Genomic DNA, 16,957 nt, shown 5'->3' with positions numbered 1-16,957 from the left:
CCTCCCCAGCCCACACATTATCTGTTACTGCATTTCCAGCAGAACCTCTCCAATACATTAAGCAAGCCCAATGCTGTGGGCAGGAAGCCATCCCATCCTGCTCCAGCTACATCTGCTGCATGTGCCATTCCCTGCTATCACACACGGTGTCTATCAGCTTCCCAGTCAGGGTGGGGACAGGGCACATTGTCAGGTTGAGAAGAAGGGGAAATGGAAAGACAGGATCACTCAGTCAAGTGGGAGAGAGAGGGAACTGCTGCCTGCAGAGAGGCCTCGCCCAGCAGAGAACACAAAGGCTGCGGGAGGGTCTGGGTTTTGGTGTACAAGGAAGAGAGCAGGCAGGAGGGGAAAACAGGGATCACAGGGATCTCCCTTCTGTTAATACCTGCAGTGGGAGGGGGGACAGATCTAAGGCAGCATCCTGCCCAAAGGGCAAAGCAAGGGAGCTTCTGCCTAACCTCTCAAATGCTCTTGCTACATCCGAGATCACCAGCTGGGAATTCCTAATTAAACACCCTCAGTCAAGGCAACATTGAACATTAAAGGTACTCTGACAAATTAATTACATACCACGTTAGTGTAGCTTCAGCAGCATCCTTCACTCTCATGGATGCGGGGTTTGGCTCCTTATCTCCTTTGTACTTCACCTCCTGTTCACTGTTTTTGGATTTACTCCCTGAAATGCCCAGCTCCACAATCTCCAGTACCTCCTTCAAACAATCCTAGAACACAAGAGGAACCACCTTAAAGCAGAAGCACTCTGATAAACGTCTCCAAGACCTCAAGGAAGCAGTGATACATCATTAGGTAAAATAAAGCACAGCTGGTAATATGAGCTCAGAAATAACGGCAGAAGATTATTCCAACACTGTTAGAGTAAGATCACATTTGCTACACGACTGGTATTTTCTCCATCTATAGATAACTACTTATGTTTGCATCCTAATGGTAAAAAGTGCTTTGAGTGAATAAATACACACAGTACATTGCATTACACATGCACCAAATTGCCAAGAGGACTATTACAAATGCAACTGAAAAATGTAAAGATATTTAAAGAGAATAAATGCATTTCTGGGACTCTCCATAGAACTTTAAGTTCTAAGCACATTAATAATCAACTCATCTGGCAAATTGCAAGAAATCCTTTTCCAAATCTTTCAATTGCCAACAGCTTTCATTAGTAAAATATACCACAGTATCTAATTCATCAAGAGAAGAGTAAGAATATTCTAAAAGTACACTGTAAAAGCTTCAACAAATCTATTACAGGAGAGGCCAACACTCAGTAGAACTGCAGGTATGACTCACAAGCACTGTACATAAAAAAAATCATCTGCTGAAATATTTGGATTGCTACAAAGGTTCAGATTCATGGCCTGAGCTACAGGATAACAAGGAAAGCACTCTACTGAATAAATAAGTGGCTACAATTGAATACAAGTGCTCCGTTTGTACCACCACAGACCAGACAGGGTTCTATATCTTGGCCTCTGTCCTTCCTTATTTTCATCACTGATATAGAATAAGAGGTGAAGACGAAAAATAAGAGTTTTCTGACAGAGCAAAGTTAACCAGCACTGAGCTGCAAACACTGGCCACAAAGAACTGCAGCAGTTTACAGTTTTGGCTGTCAATACAGCAAGTAAAATTCAAAGCAAGTATAATGGGAGGCACCTGGAAAGCTGCCTTTCTAATACATGCAAATGCAGGGAAAGGTCCCTGCCTGACTATGGTGACTCAGGAATGAGCTGCTTGGTGTCCAGTTCATAACTGTTAAGTCTAGAAGATGCTTTAGTCACATAAAAGCTGAGAAATGAGAAGAGTCATGGCTACCTGCAGCAGGTAGCTACATGTACCCCCTTCATTTCCACATTTCTCTTTTTTTTTCTGGTTTTCTTCCAGGTTTCTTCTCCCTTCTTCCAGTTTCAAAGGGCAAGAAGAAAGATCAAGATATTCTTAGAATTACAAAGGTAATTTAGAAACCAAAAACATCATCGGAGAATAAAGAGCGGGAGTTGAAATTCAGAAGTATTTTGCACAGAAACCAGTTTTGAAATTCCTAAAAAACCCCCACTATTTTAAAGTATATTGTATATATATTTTAAAGTATATTGTATATCTATTTTCAAGTATATTTTTAAAGTATAGCTATTTTCAAGTATATTTTTAAAGTATAGCTATTTTCAAGTATATTTTTAAAGTATAGCTATTTTCAAGTATATTTTTAAAGTATATATATTTTCAAGTACATTTTTAAAATATATATATTTTAAAGTAAACCGACAGCTCAGGCACGAAAGCATCACAGCTGCAGTGCCCGGAATGCGTGCAGCAGAGTCTGACCTTCTCGTCCAGCATGTCGGGATGCTCCGTGAGCCACACGCAGAGGCACTGGAAAGCTGCCACGATCATGGAGTGCAGGTCCCGCGAGTGCAGTGGGGCCGGGCGGCTGCACTGGTACACGATGTAGCTGCACACGGAGCTGATTGCCCGCTTCCGATCACAGGGGTCCACCACCACCTTCACCTGGCCAAGCAAGGACGACAGCGTGAGAATTCCTCCACAGAAATCCCCCAGGGAAGAAAGAAGTGCATTTTGAAATGCAGTTTTAAGAAAGGGGAATAAGCAGTTGAGCTCTTCTATGATTATAGCTCAAAATTGTGGGTAAAATTATTTAAGTGGAAAGAAATGCTGCACTGAGGTGCCACCCCATTGCACGGCTTGGTTTCCAAGAGCGAGAGTGGTACCCACATGGTTTGGTAAGAAATCAAATGCAAGCTGAATTTGCAGTATTGGAAATTTACTTTCAGCAAATGCTGCTTCTTCAGCTCCAGCAACCCATTCTGAGTCTCTAGGAACCCACTCACTGCCAAGCCTCCCTTCCCAAAGAGCTTCATTCTGCTCAGATAGCTTTCCCCCAGACATACTCTCAGCAGAGTAACTTTCACCAGTAGAAAAAGGGACAGGAAAGCCACTCTCAGAGAAGCAGGCTGACAAAAACCCCATAACCTATCCCCCAAAACTCACTGCAAACACCTCTCTGCTTCTCTCCCAGCTCAGGGCTGCACGGAGAAAGGCTCCAGACCAGAGGGCCAGGAAAGAGCCAGGCACAGAGTCCTGAGGATGTGCATTGTAAGGCTTAAGAACTGCGACTCAGCACAGGAACAGCCGGATTTTTCCTACTCTGTAGCATCTGACTAGGCCTTGTAAAGCTTTCTTCATTCAGGTGCACCCTTATCCAGGCAGGAAGGTGGATGGGCTTGCTGGTGACAGCACTGGAGCCAGGTAGATACTCCACAAACGGGGTGACAATTCAGAGCCCCGGGATGAAGGCAGCGCGTCCTTCAGATGCCCAAGATCTACAGCAAACAGCGTGCTCAAGATGAGCTCATGAAAGGCAGGCTCATGAACCCTGCAGGAAGTAGAATTTTTGACTTTCCCCAGTCCCACTGATAACCTGGGCCAGGGCAGCCCCTCCCTGAGAAGGGCTTTGGGACTTGTCACCTCCAAGGCACAAACAGAATAGGTTCCTCGCTGCAGTTCTGCAGGAAGAGGTGATTTCTTTCTACCCACTTTGTTGTGAAGGGGAAAGACATCCCAGGGAAGAATTACTTTAGCATTATTAAATACAATATTTAATATTAACTAGGGGAGGCATTTGAAAAGATAATATATTTCCACATTCCCATATCACTGCAAGGAGAAAGAAAAAAAAAGAAAACCTGGCTAAACCACACAAGCTGTCTGTGTGACACTCTTTAAGACCCCATAATATACATTAACTCATTGCAGAACACTTTCAAATACATTCTTCAGCTCATGCTGCTGCAATAATAAATAAGCACCCAGTCCAACACAGCTCAGTGCTGACTTCACACTCTAAGAACTGCCTGAGACACATATTTCAAGGAGATCTGTAGAGTTCCTGTGGAAATAGGACAGGAAGAGCTGAACTGTCATGCCAGGTTATCATGGCTGCTGTGAGTACACTAGACTTTTGCTTAACAAAGGTCATGAAGTCCAGCCTGGGGACAAAAGCCCTCAGGCAGGAAAGGGCATTTTGCTTCTCAGCCATTCTCCTCCCAACCCCACCTTGTAGCTTTAGGTGTTATTTGTGTTGAATTAAGTAACTGTGTGCAGATAAAGCTCTGAAGAAGGTAGCACCTCCATATTAGAAATATTGTATCTTTCTTCAAGCTCTAAAAGCTATTTCCACGATGAGGAGGAGGGGAAAAGCAGGTACAACATGAAAAGGGCAATAAAGTTGTTTAAGTCCCTGGTATATTTGCAATTGCCAAGTAACATCACCAAAACCTCTTGTTTCCAGGTCGGGTTACAGAGGGAACAGACAGACCAGACCCCAGCCAAGCAAAGCCACACCAAATGCCTCATAGGGAGGTTGAAAACTGATGGCCCAGGGCCCTGCACTGACACTGCCAATTTAGTGGCACGTTTTTCCTCAACTATACAACCTAATATGGCAGATTGTGTAGAATAAAAATGCAAAACAAAAACCAAAGCCAGACATACGTGGGAATCCATGAGAAAAGTTAGGAGCCATCCAGCCAGCTCAACAAAACCTGCCAGAATTGTGCAGCAGAGCAGTGTGTCTGAACAGGCCACCCTGAGCAGCAGTTTGAGCCAAGAGGCACCGCCAGGCCACGTGTCCACAGTGCATTTACACTGGGAGAAAATGACCTACAATGGCAGTGCTGCTTTTTCTGGTGTCCAAACAGAACATTTGCTGACAAACTCAGGGACGGAAATCTGTTTGGTGGCATGACTTTTCACCCAAACAGGACTACAACCACCCTGTGAGAAGGGGCCAGAGCACACCAAACTGCACCTCTCACCTTTGCCAGTCCAGAGAGCAGCTCCAGGGCAGCCAGGGAGATGCTCATGTCCTGCCTCCACTGGGAGTTGAGCCTTTGGGTTACCAGGTGGATGCTGCGGATCAGCAGTCCAGCAGCTGTATCTGTATGAAGAGCTAGGATATAACCCCAAAACCACACCACAGGGAGGGAAAATAACTAAGCATTAGTGACAATAAGCAAAGCACAGGCACAAGGCAAAGCAGCCACAATACAGACATAAAATAAATCATACCCAACCCAGAATCTCCAAATTTGGTAACTTTTGCACAGGCTAACTCCCTCCTGTACACTCCAGGCATTATACAAACCCATTCAGACTAGCTAGTTCCATTTAATTTTTTCCTTAAGGCATTCTGGATGATCCCAGTGCTCTCCTGCGTTTCAGCAGCAGAACAGCCAGCTTCAGGTTTTGCTATTGTACTTAAATTGCTGTCACGGCTTGTAGTCTCAGAAAAATGTAGGCATTGGCAATGTATCTTAAACATTGGTAATTGTATTGATGAACTAATAGAGCGCATGAAATTTTAGATATCTGAGTCGGAAGTTAACCATTCTTTCCTTATCTAGTGTTAATCAAAAGCTGCAGTAGCTCAAGAGATATAGATAATGGAAGAATCAGTGCTGGAGACAGACAATTTTTTTATGAAACCTTTCACTCCCTTGAACTTTTAGCTCAAAACTAAAAACAGAAAATGCTTTAAGTATCAGTTGTTCTCACTTCAGAATTCTAGGAACATAAATACTACAAGTATTTGTTAAAACTAAAGTAAGCAAATTAATGTCAGAAACAAAAAATTGCTCAATGAGCAGTTAAAGTGACATGAGAACAATGACAGCTAAGGCATATCCTTCCCAAAACTTGAATTACCATATTAAACACTCAAGAGCTATGCCCAGTGTTACACAAGGAGCAGATTCACCTGTCTGCTACAGCTAAACAGTAACAATAGACCATCTTGTCTTCAATTTTCTCTTGTTTGAAGCATCCAGTGGAAACACAAATTATTTTCATAAATTCCTTACAACCTTACCTTTTGTGCATCGGAAATTTAAAAAATCCAATAAAAGGCATATACTACAAGATTATATTTCAAGTTATGTCATGGTTTGAAGACTCAGTAAGTCAAATATTTAGAAGATTTTTTTAATCTCACAAATGAATATTTTTACGAGCACTTGTCAGTGAAAACCCACACAAATTCAACAAACAATTCAAATGGTGTGCTGAAAACTGGCAATTCGATAATTTCCAACAAGCAAATCCTGGAGGGAAAGCACCAACATGTTTATATGAATCCCTAGAATATAGTGAAGCCTTTCCTGCTAATCTCCCTCCTCTCGATGTTTATAAAACTAGATTGAAAAAAAAAACCACCAAACATTTTTGGTTGGTGAGGACAGAGTTGTCACCCTAGGCTACAATATAATATCAAGATGACTTGTTCTCACATTTACTTGGCCAACATCAGTTAAACTGGTGAGGATCAAAGTGCAAATGAATTTGCAGGATCTCAACATTCAGCCAGCTTACCACACACAGGGTTAGAAGAACATGGATTTTACAACAAAGAATCAAAAATATACAGTACAAGACAAAGCAAACTGAAGTTAATTACTAAATTGTCTTGTTATAACAAATAAGACATCACAAGCATTCAGCTTACTTGCTCTATAAAAACCAGAGTCCCTCAAATGTTCTTTAAATGTGGTTTAAGAAAAGGTGCTGCAGAGGTCAGGTGAGCATTGGGAGTGACACCAAAATGAACGAAGAGATTAATTTACACTTGGTGTACAATTCTCCCATTACTGTTCACAAAAACTAAGTGTCTTGAAAACATAAGTTAAAATAAAGCAGCTTGCAAACACCTTTCTCATAAGCTTTTACATTCTTATTTTGGAAATGTTAAGAGTCCTTTAGCAGGATTAAAACAACCACCGGAAGGGCACATGAGAGCACAGATCAGCAACACACAGATGGACTGTCCACCTGGGTTCACACCCGGTCACATTAATGGATTAGCCAGAACTAGAACAGGAAAACCCGGGAAGCATCATCCTGGCACACAGGGCCAGGCCTTTCCAAAGAGCTGTCCTTACCATAATCCCTCAGCAGGGCTTGTGCTGGTCGCTCGCTGTCGGGCGTGGTGGGCTCTGTGCTGCCTCCGCTCGCCGTGCTGATGCCGCTGTTGGTGCGGCTGTGGTTTTTGAACAGGTTGTTTTCCCCACCGTTCTGCAAAGTGAAAGGCAGCTGGCATGAGATTTTTCTGATTAGAGTTCCTTATGACAGAGGATGCTATCAGATACAAAAGATGATTAAACCTCAAGATGCTACCTGAGCTGCTTTCAGTAACAGGTCAAGTGAGGAATGCAATGCTTTCTGAAGAGGTAACTTAATAAACAAAAAACCACTCACCGTTTCCATCTGACAGCCAATGGCTTCTAACAGTGCTGAATCCTGAACAATATTTAACATCGCACCTGCAGAACCAGATATCAAAAGGTAACTACAGACTGCAGCAGAATATTCACTGCTAAAATTTACAAAGAAGCACAGAAGGTCTAATATACAAGATTGCCACCTTGTTTTATAAAATCTCTTATTAAAACACAGGATTTGCTTCAGGCTTAGCCATTTGAAGCAGATGGAAGCTGAGACAGAGAGTGCTTTCAGCTATTTTAAAAATGCTTTGAACACAGTCTAGGAAAGACTGAGAGGGGATCTCATCAATACATATAAATATCTCAAGATATAAATATAAATATGTCAAGAAGAAGGTGCCAGACTCTGTTCAGTGACAGGACAAGGAGTAACAGCCTCAAAGTAAAAAACAAGAAGTTCCACCTCAACATGAGGAAGAACTTCTTTCCATGGAGAGTGACAGAGCACTGGAACAGGTGCTCAGGGAGAACATGGAGTCTCCCTCTCTAGGGACATTCAAAACCCACTTGGATGTGTTCCTGTGTGACCTGTTCTAGAAGACCCTGCCTTGGTGGGAGGGTTGGACTGGATATCTTCAAAGGTGCCATGGACACCAACTATTCTGTGACAGGTCTATCAAATTTCTCAGTTTGGAAGGATTCTGGCTTCACAGAAGGGCTGGAATGGTTCCTTGTCTCCCATCAGATTGTGCTCATTTAAAAACTCAGGTGACATTTAAGGACATGTATCAGAAGGCCAGTTCATAATCTGAGATGGCACACACTGAAATTCCCTCTACCTGGAAGTCTTCCCCAGCCTCTCACTTTCCATCCTGTTTTCCAACAGAGACCAAAATACTGTATTCAAAAAGCTGAAGCTCTTCAGTGCAGGGGTCACCAACCCCACTGCATCTAAACGAGCAAGGAGGCAGTTTTCAACTTTGGAAAAGATTTTAGTGTAATACACTTAAATCAAAACTGCTGATCTGTTTTAAATAAAATAGGGTGAATAGCCTGTACCTGTCTGGCAGCATCACCTCCAGATGATGAGGAAAGAAGGAGTAAGGACATGGACCTGAAACAGGTTGACACTGGCACATCTGGTGGCATCAGTTTTAGTTTTCTGCCTCTCTTCCCTGTCTCACCCAGCAATGAACATTTAGGAAGACACCACTTGTTCTGTGAAGGGAAATGCCAGGACAAGGGGAATGGCTTCCCACTGCCAGAGGGCAGGGTGAGATGGGATATTGGGAAGGAATTGTTCCCTATGAGGGTGGGGAGGCCCTGGCACAGGTTGCCCAGAGAAGCTGTGGCTGCCCCATCCCTGGAAGTGTCCAAGGCCAGGTTGGACAGGGTTTGGAGCAACCTGGGCTAGTGGAAGGTGTCCCTGCCCACAGTAGGGGGTGGAATGAGATGGTCTTTAAGGTCCTTTCTAGCCCAAACCACTCTGTGATTCTATGAAATCCACCATTTGCTGTCAAACATTTAGTGGCAGCTGGAAACAGTGGTTTTTTTTGAGAAGCTGGTGGACATGTGAGAATTTCTGGCTAAAATGGAGGTTCATGAATCCCCTCCAACTAAAGCCAGCAGGAAATAACTTCACATATGGAAAGAGGAGTTTCAGAGGAGGAATACAGGGGAGATGAACTGGTATAGACTAGCATGGGAACAACAACAGTAAAAATCCCATTCAAGGCAGAGCATCTACCCATCAAGCTGCAAAGCAGCTCACTGTGAGGGGCACAGGACTGCACAGCTGGGTTTAACAGCACCATCCTGTGGTGCCAGACGTGGTGCTGGAGGTGGGGCAACCCTCTGTGCACCGATGCTCTGAGGGTCTCACTCGCAAACCAGGAATATCCTCACCCCTTCACCAGCACTGGCTGCAAATCATTCCTCCAAATTACTCCACTCTAGTCTCCTGCTAGAAAAGAAACTGTTTCAACTACTGTAAGGTAACCTTCCACAAGTCTTTGCAGACTGCATTTGTTTCTTTCCCTTAACTGCTCACATATTCTCCTTGCCCTCTGTTAACCAGCTCCAGTCTCTGCCTCCCAGACCAGGACAAACTGCTGCCTTTTTTAACAGACAACAGGAAAGTGGTAAGGACATCATGTCGAAAGAGAGAAAACTGGGGGAGAGGGGAGAGTAACAGTAGCTTTTTACCTGTCTGAAAATTTAAGTTGATAGATTATGCACTATCCAAGTTTTTAACTTCTACTTCCTTTCTGAGTATTCAGCATAACGTTAATCCTCTTGTTACCTCAAAGAACAGTTTGTTGCCAAACTGTGCACTGTGCATCTCCAGACTCTATTCCAAAACTTTGGCTTTTGTCTGAGGATTTACACACTGCTAAACAAATGTCATCTGTATTTTGCCAGTGCTGGACTATCAGTCTCTGGTACTTCAATTTGTTTCTAGGCTTAACCATGCCAAAAACTAAGGTTTTCCTTATAATCCATTAGTTGAGAATCCTTCCCAAAGTTAAAATGATGATTTTTCCTATTTCCATTCTAGTTATGACTGACTTTTTCTGCTAGAATGTGTTTTACTTTCCCCTCTACTTTTCAAGTACTACTCCACATCTGTAAAAAGAAAGAGATTAACAAAAACATGAGGCTTTTTAAGGTGTTTTCATAGTATGAGGGAAATTTCACATATGACAACCTGCCAGCAATTTAAACCTTCTTCTTTCAAAGCAATACATCACTAATAACCCACGTTATCCCAGGACAGATTAAGACAGACAGTTCTACACCACAGTTAATAAATAAAAAAGTTGAAATAACCTAGTATCATTTGAGTGTTGTTGGGATCTGTTTCTGTTTGCAAAGCTCCTATAAGTATATTCACAAGCCTCAGCTTCAAGGACAGGAATGTTACTGGTTTATCATATGTTGAGCTGTCATCATTGCTGAATTTCCCTTCCAGGACAACCTGCAGGAGAAATACACTTATTTCAGTATCAATTAAAGATCACATCAGCAGGGCATTGTTTCTAAAGTCAACACCCACAGCACCCATTGCTACTGACAACCTGTAAGATGGTCTTACTGTTCCCACGGTCACTGTAAGTGTTTCAGTGCTAAAGAGAACACCCAGAACAACCCACAGGCCACCCAAATCCCACTCCAAACCAACAGGGAAAGAAAAACAGAAATGCAAAGTAAAGGGATAATGTTATTACCTCGGACTTTATTGTTCCAAAATGATGAGGAAGAGGCAACAGAGACAGCAAGATGTTAATGGAAGCTCTTCTTAGCTCTGTGGGGTTTACATAGATTTTAAACTTTGAGAGTTCTCTGCAAATCAAAGCATCACACAGTTAATCAACTTTTCACAGGAACCTGAAGCCAAATTTAATTAAGTTAAAACTAAATGTACAGCCACCCAACGGTCTTAAGTAATTTGCAGCATGCAATGTAGCTGTTTCTTTCTAAGACCTATCCAAAAGGCTCAGATTTAAGCCCAGAAGATAAATAATATTTTATGCATAACTTCAAAATAAAATGCAGTGCCAAGACATAACACATGATCTGAAAAAGGCATGCAGAGAGTACTACTAAGTGCTTTACTAAGTGAAACGTCCAGAAATCTATAAAGCTCTGACAAGTCAGGTTATATCATCTGGTTTAAGAACCTACTCCAATTTCATCAGTTTAAATTATCAATTTTTCCATTTAATGTTGTGTACAATTACTCACTTAATGAATTCACTGTAGCGCAACAGCCACTAATGAATATCTTGAGAAAGTTTAAAATCAGTAGGCTTTCAATATATTTGAGCTAAATCACTCCTTTTCCCTATTCTTAAAGGTACTGCTTTCCATCCATGAATATGCAGCTACCAACTTGCATGTTACATTTAAACAAAGCATTATTATTGCTTTAAAGAAAATTGCCTCAAATAAAATTGGAAATTTGAGCTTACAGAGGGCTGCTATTATCACCATCAACCACACGCACACTGTGAGCCCCACGTTGTTCCTTTTGTGAAACCACTCAGGAGTGACAGAAGACAAACACCTCCCAGCCTCTGATGATGTTTATATGGAAACAGCAATTTACCTGTCAGGTAAAATAGTTTCAAGAGCCGAAATGAAGTAGGGAACCACGACATCGATTCCTTTCAGGTCACAGCAGAACAGAGGAGGGGAGTTTAGGATAACACTGGCAAGAACGGGGTGGCAAACGAAATCTGCTATCTGCAAACCCTGAATTAAAAGCATGTAAAATCTGACAAAGAAAGATAAAATTAAATTATTTGCATATAAAAACCATCAGAATGCCACATGAACAAGAACGTGCAGCCACTATTTGATCTCGTCTACATAAAATAGAGTAAGTTTCAGAACCAGAGCTAGGAAATGTTGACATGAGCATCCCCCCACATTACTTTAGCACAGGCAAACACACCTGACCAGCTTAAAAAGACCCTCCCAAATCACAGGTATTTCATGTGAAGAGCCAGGGCAGCACAGTTTTACTGAAATCTCTGACTTGTTGCAACACCCAGGCTGGGAGCTGTGCTCATTACTGACAGTGCTTGGATCACCTGCTCCCCAACTTCGCCCTTCCCATGTAAGGGTGGGAGTGGAACCTGGATTTCAACAATTTTGTTGCCCCAACACGAGAAAAACACTGAGAAGTCCCAGGGGAGGTGGTGGACAGGACAAGGGACAGGATGTCAGGACAGTAATTTGGAAAATGAGACCAAACATAACCAAAATAACCAGTTCAATTGAAAAAGCATGAGCAGGAACCCGCTGCCCACCATTCCAAGGCAGCTTCTTTTACCACTTCTGGCTAAACAACACTTATACCCCCTCAGCATTTTTAGAAGGCTTTCAGATCCAGAGGAATCCCACTGACCAAGCAAGAGAAACATGAACTGTCTATACACAAAATACAACAACATTCAAGAAATAAAGTTGTTGTTTTTTGGGAAGTTTTGATGCCATCTGGAAAAAATATACCTGAACAGTTTGAGAGAATCATGATTTAAAATTGATTCTCTGCCTTAGCCTTTGCTATTTTACTTGACAAAAATTTGGAAAGAAGGTATACTATAATAGGTAAGACTACCTTATTTTATCAGAAACAAAACAGAACACGCAGGAAGTTCAAACACAACTGTTTTGAATAATTCCTGCATTTCAATATTCAAAGGGTGAAAAATAAGCAACCACAAAAAAATCAAACCCAATGTTGTGGTATTTGACAACACAAGATCCTCTGTGGTCTAATAAAGTGTACAAAGTCTCACGTCTGCACACTTTTTCCATCTGAACAATATTCAGTGACCAATTAAACAAAAATAAAAATACAAGGGGTAAGAAAGTGCCAAAGAAAATGTTCCTTCCAGCTGGAGGCACACTTTAAGAGACTCCCCCTTCAACTGGAACTTGAAGAAAACCCAATGAAAAACAGCATCATGAGAATGCAAGAGGAGACCAGCACTGGGGTCAGCCAGGGGTAGCACCTGCAGCCTCTGAAGGCCAACCTGGCGTTTCTGAACTGGCACCATGGGATTTGGGCAGCAGCAGAACGCTGCTGTTCACTGGGAATCAATCTGCACCACGAGGTCACACCAATAAAGCAACTGGAAGGTAGGTTAGTACCGGGATAGGTAAGCTGGTAATATTTCCTCCCCAGTCTTCTTGCTACAAAATATCCTACACAGTGTCCCGCACGCCTCTGCCCTTCCCGCTTCATAGTTGTCTGGGAATTCACTGGCATCAAACATGGGGTTGGAAGCCATAGTGTCTGTGGACATTTGGGATCCTTTCCGGCGGAACTCCACGCTAGCTTGGGTGGCTATAGCTGGGGAGAGAAAAAACAGCGTTTCACTGTGCGTGCCAAGGCACAGAACAGGCTCATGGGATCCGGGACACAAAGATCACGTCCAATTTAGTAGTTAACATGAAGCTGTTAGTTCACTGTGTTTGAGCCAGCGCCTCTGTTCAGGAAGCATTTTTGGGTGTGACTAACTTTTTTCTTCTGTAAGGATGACAACAACTGACCTTCATATGCTAGAGACTGCCCCTTCCTTTCTGCTGGGAAGAGTAACATTATATCCAATATTCCTACCCTCTCTGGAGGACAAGGATCTCCCTCACCTAGTTCTCGTCCCCACAAAAATGAAGTGCCCCTTTGCCTTCATGCCTTAAAAAAAAAATCCCCCAAATTTAGGTGGTGCCATTACTAGGACCTCCAAGGAAGTGCTTAATTTCCAGCTGGCCAAATCATCTCATGCTTCTCTGAACACCAACCTGCTTTGATCTGGTTCTGTTGTACGAACATATTACTAAAAAAAAAAAAAATTCTAAGGTCCCATAGGAGAAAGGGAAGATTGTGGAACCCACTCTCCTAATTCGGTGTCCCTCTCCTCACATGACCACTGCCACTGCCAGGTCAGTATGAGGTTAAGAGAGCCCCCAGACAGCAGGTACCGGGGGCTGGCCCACTCCTGCCCCGTGACCTAACGGGGACACGGCTGTGCCAGCTCTGGGCTCGCTCCCGCAGGCCAGTTCTGCCAACCCACCCCAAACCACATCTTTCTAGAGAGATTTCTGGTCCCCCTTTCACACAGTGTCAGGTGGATACGAGAGCACTCGCTCTGCAGGCTCCACCCTTTCTTCCAGCATGGCAGCCAAAACAAAACATACATTGCACTCGATGTGAGGGGTTTTTTTTTAAATTTTTTTTTGTCTTTTCCTTGGACAACTTCACTCTAGGATTACTAATGCCAGAAAGAGGGCATTCTTATCTTTAGCTAAGACTCTACTGATTTCCAAAATTTGTATAACTGCAAAAGCAAAGAGCAGACAGTGTATGCTCCTGACAGAATCACACTGATGTATTTCCATCGGCATGAGAGAACTTCCTCTGCCTCAACTCTGGGACACTGGGGAACAGCAGGTTCACAGTCAGCCTTGCAAACAAAGGCACGGTAACACTTTGGCAGTTGGAATACTCGATAATTTACAGACAGTGGGTTTTTTGTTTTATTTTTTAAAGGAAATGTCTTAATGGTAAGTGTCTACTCTGAATTTTTTGTCCTCAAATTCGGCATTTAACCTATGGGTACCTTGCAAATTTTCATGACGTAAGTAGTAAATAAGCACAAATCTTTATGCATCTTCCCATGAGCCATTTTTTTATCCTAAATAAGCTATCCAGCAATATACTGTAGTTGGAAAAAAACACTACATGCACAATGCATACAAATCAAACACTAGGTCTGTAAAATAAGCTTTAAGTAAAAAAAACATGGTTAGTGCAAAGTCCTGAAATTCATGACATGATCACAGACTAAAGTACAGAAAAGATGGGACTGATTCAGGCAGATTAATTTGCTTTTGCCAACAATCCTCCCCATTGAAAAAACACACACAAAAAAAATTACTTGTCTTTTTCAAGTAAAAGTGCAAAAGCTACAAGAGACGATGAGCATGAATTAACAAATAAAATATGGGATTATGGAAAAAGAAAAGCATGACAGCAATTAAGGAAAAGCTACTGGTTCCTACTTACAAGATTTATAAGAAAGAAGAATTTGGATAAAAGATGCTGCAAGATAATAGAAATAAAATGGAAACAAATCAAAGGACAGCAGTAGTTATAAAATACTTTTAAGATGGTGAAATTGTAATATAAGTCAAGAAGCTTTTAGCTTTTTTAAAAAATAGATTAAAAGCTTTATGATACAGCAAGCTCGTTAAACACATAGGAAATTGGCATTCAGGTCCAAAATTATGGTTTTGAAAGTACCATGCAAAACAATGAACAAAAAGTTACAAAATACTACTGAGATTTAGAGCTGTTCATATCAGTGCATGTCCATTCTTTACCAGGATGTATTAACCCTTCCCAGCTCACAGACCTGTCCCCTTGTCACACTGCACACGGAGCATACACAAGGCTATCCTAGAGCTCCTGTGACTTGGGGAAGGTCTTGCAGGGCCAAGTACTTACCTGCAGTCTCCTGACAGCAGTGCTGCTGCTTCCCAACCCCGAGATCGTGACAGCGTGACAGCCCCCACTCCCCTCAGCCAAGCTGCCAACAACCAAAACACCTGAGCGCACCTCTCCTGACCCCCAGCTCCACCAACAACCTTCCAGAGCAGAAACAAAGGGCAGAACGCTCCCAAAAACACCAACATCTTAATCAATGTCCAGAGAAAGAAGAGAGGAAGGACTCCAGATGCCAGGTACCAGGCACCACCTGGCAGGAGCCGCTTCTGACCTGGCAGTGTCAGATCAATGGCTGCCACCAAGTCCCTCAGCAGTGCTTCAAGATGTCTCCAGTCAGGGCTGCTTGGAGTTTGCTCCTCGAACCCCAGAAACATTCTCTGGGACATTAATGGCAGGAGGGCCAGAAGAGATGAGGGTACACCCCAGGACTCCCTCACTGCCAACAGCATCTGGGTGACACCAGCAACCCACTGGGGCGTCCCCTTCAGCTGCTGTAAACCACAGAGCCGGCAGGCTGTGACCAACTGCTTTAGGGACAAGGACTAAGAATGAGCCCATCAGATTGGAGGATTCAGTTGCTGAAATGCTGGCACAAGGTGCTCGTGAGTGTCTCCCAGTTCTCAAAGGCTGAGGACGGCAACAGCATGCACCGGATGGCCGAGATGGTCTGAGACACGTCCTGCCACTGGCACTCACTCGGTGCAGGTGCGCACGCCCCAGAGATCATTCTCAGGGTTAACCTCATACAAGCTCCGTAGCAAACTTCTTCTGAAGGGTTTTTCTATCACAGGAATCATTTAACCCACAGTCTCAGCTACATAAATATTATTCACCCATCTTATTCTAAAGACTATGCCATCAGGATCCAGCTGCTTTCAAACCACCGACACATTTTCCAATAGGTTGCTTTTACTCTCTCCCAACAACACAGTGATGTTCATCAGCTGCCCACCATAAACCCACAAAGGTCTGGGTGCAGAAACCAAAACCTGATGAGGTCACTCAAGGCTCAAAAGCATCACACCAATGACAGTAAAATCATCACTCTGCTTCAGAATCCAAACAATGACATAGCACTACCTTGAAGGACCTTGAAAGAGCAAACAGGACAACTGCTTTCCAGCTAATCTTGTGAGAGAGAACAATTCTGTCATCCTGAAGAGAGACAGACAAAACCACAAATGTGGAACACCTACATCTAACCTGAATCAAGCCAGGGTTGGTACAAGAAGTTCATTATGAAGATGACAGAAAATTGAACAACAGTGGAACAGCAGTTAACCTGACAGAACCAGGAGAGCTGAGACTGGAGGGGCCTCTGGAGATTATATAGTCATCCCCCCTCCCCAGCAAAGCAAGGTCAAGCAGAGCAAGTTCAGTTACCCTTCCACCTATTCAGATAGTTTTCCTTCTCAACACCTACAAAAAGCTGGACATTTTTTCTACCCATCATTTTTTGTGACTTCCTTTCTGGAAGTTAAAGAGTTCCAGAGGCAAGACACGAGGTCCTGGGACAAGGAAAAAAGCTAGGGGAGAGGAGCACTCACTCACATGAGCCTTGACCAACTGCTCTTTACTACCTAAAGCTCCTCAAAAAGATGTGTGCTGCAAGATGGGAGAAGGATGATGTGCTTGGCCATGTGAGTCATCAAGGTTTGTTTAAAGGAACCAAAGCAAATTCTGA

The 16,957-nt window shown here is 42.9% G+C and overlaps 1 protein-coding gene across 5 annotated transcripts in view; it reads right to left on the bottom strand.

The window, feature by feature from the left end:
• The window catches only part of RALGAPB (Ral GTPase activating protein non-catalytic subunit beta), a 62,523-nt gene that overhangs the window by 21,975 nt on the left and 23,591 nt on the right, over window positions 1-16,957 (bottom strand). The window contains exons 10-19 of one of the 5 annotated variants that reach the window (XM_050313721.1): window positions 14,833-14,868; window positions 12,918-13,119; window positions 11,365-11,532; window positions 10,484-10,598; window positions 10,086-10,233; window positions 7,291-7,355; window positions 6,975-7,107; window positions 4,857-4,990; window positions 2,347-2,529; window positions 571-722 (exon numbers count right to left, since the gene is read on the bottom strand). In XM_050313721.1, the coding sequence (XP_050169678.1) occupies window positions 571-722; window positions 2,347-2,529; window positions 4,857-4,990; window positions 6,975-7,107; window positions 7,291-7,355; window positions 10,086-10,233; window positions 10,484-10,598; window positions 11,365-11,532; window positions 12,918-13,119; window positions 14,833-14,868 (1,336 nt within the window). The remainder of the gene's footprint in view (window positions 1-570; window positions 723-2,346; window positions 2,530-4,856; window positions 4,991-6,974; window positions 7,108-7,290; window positions 7,356-10,085; window positions 10,234-10,483; window positions 10,599-11,364; window positions 11,533-12,917; window positions 13,120-14,832; window positions 14,869-16,957) is intronic. The other 4 variants (XM_050313722.1, XM_050313723.1, XM_050313725.1 and 1 more) reach the window with 4 other exon arrangements.

This window comes from Myiozetetes cayanensis, unplaced genomic scaffold (genome assembly GCF_022539395.1).
Source record: "Myiozetetes cayanensis isolate MyiCay16 unplaced genomic scaffold, myiCay2020 scf19, whole genome shotgun sequence".
Lineage (NCBI taxonomy): Eukaryota > Metazoa > Chordata > Aves > Passeriformes > Tyrannidae > Myiozetetes > Myiozetetes cayanensis.
The sequence above is the reverse complement of the archived record's forward strand: the minus strand, read 5'-3'. Positions and strand labels throughout refer to the sequence as shown.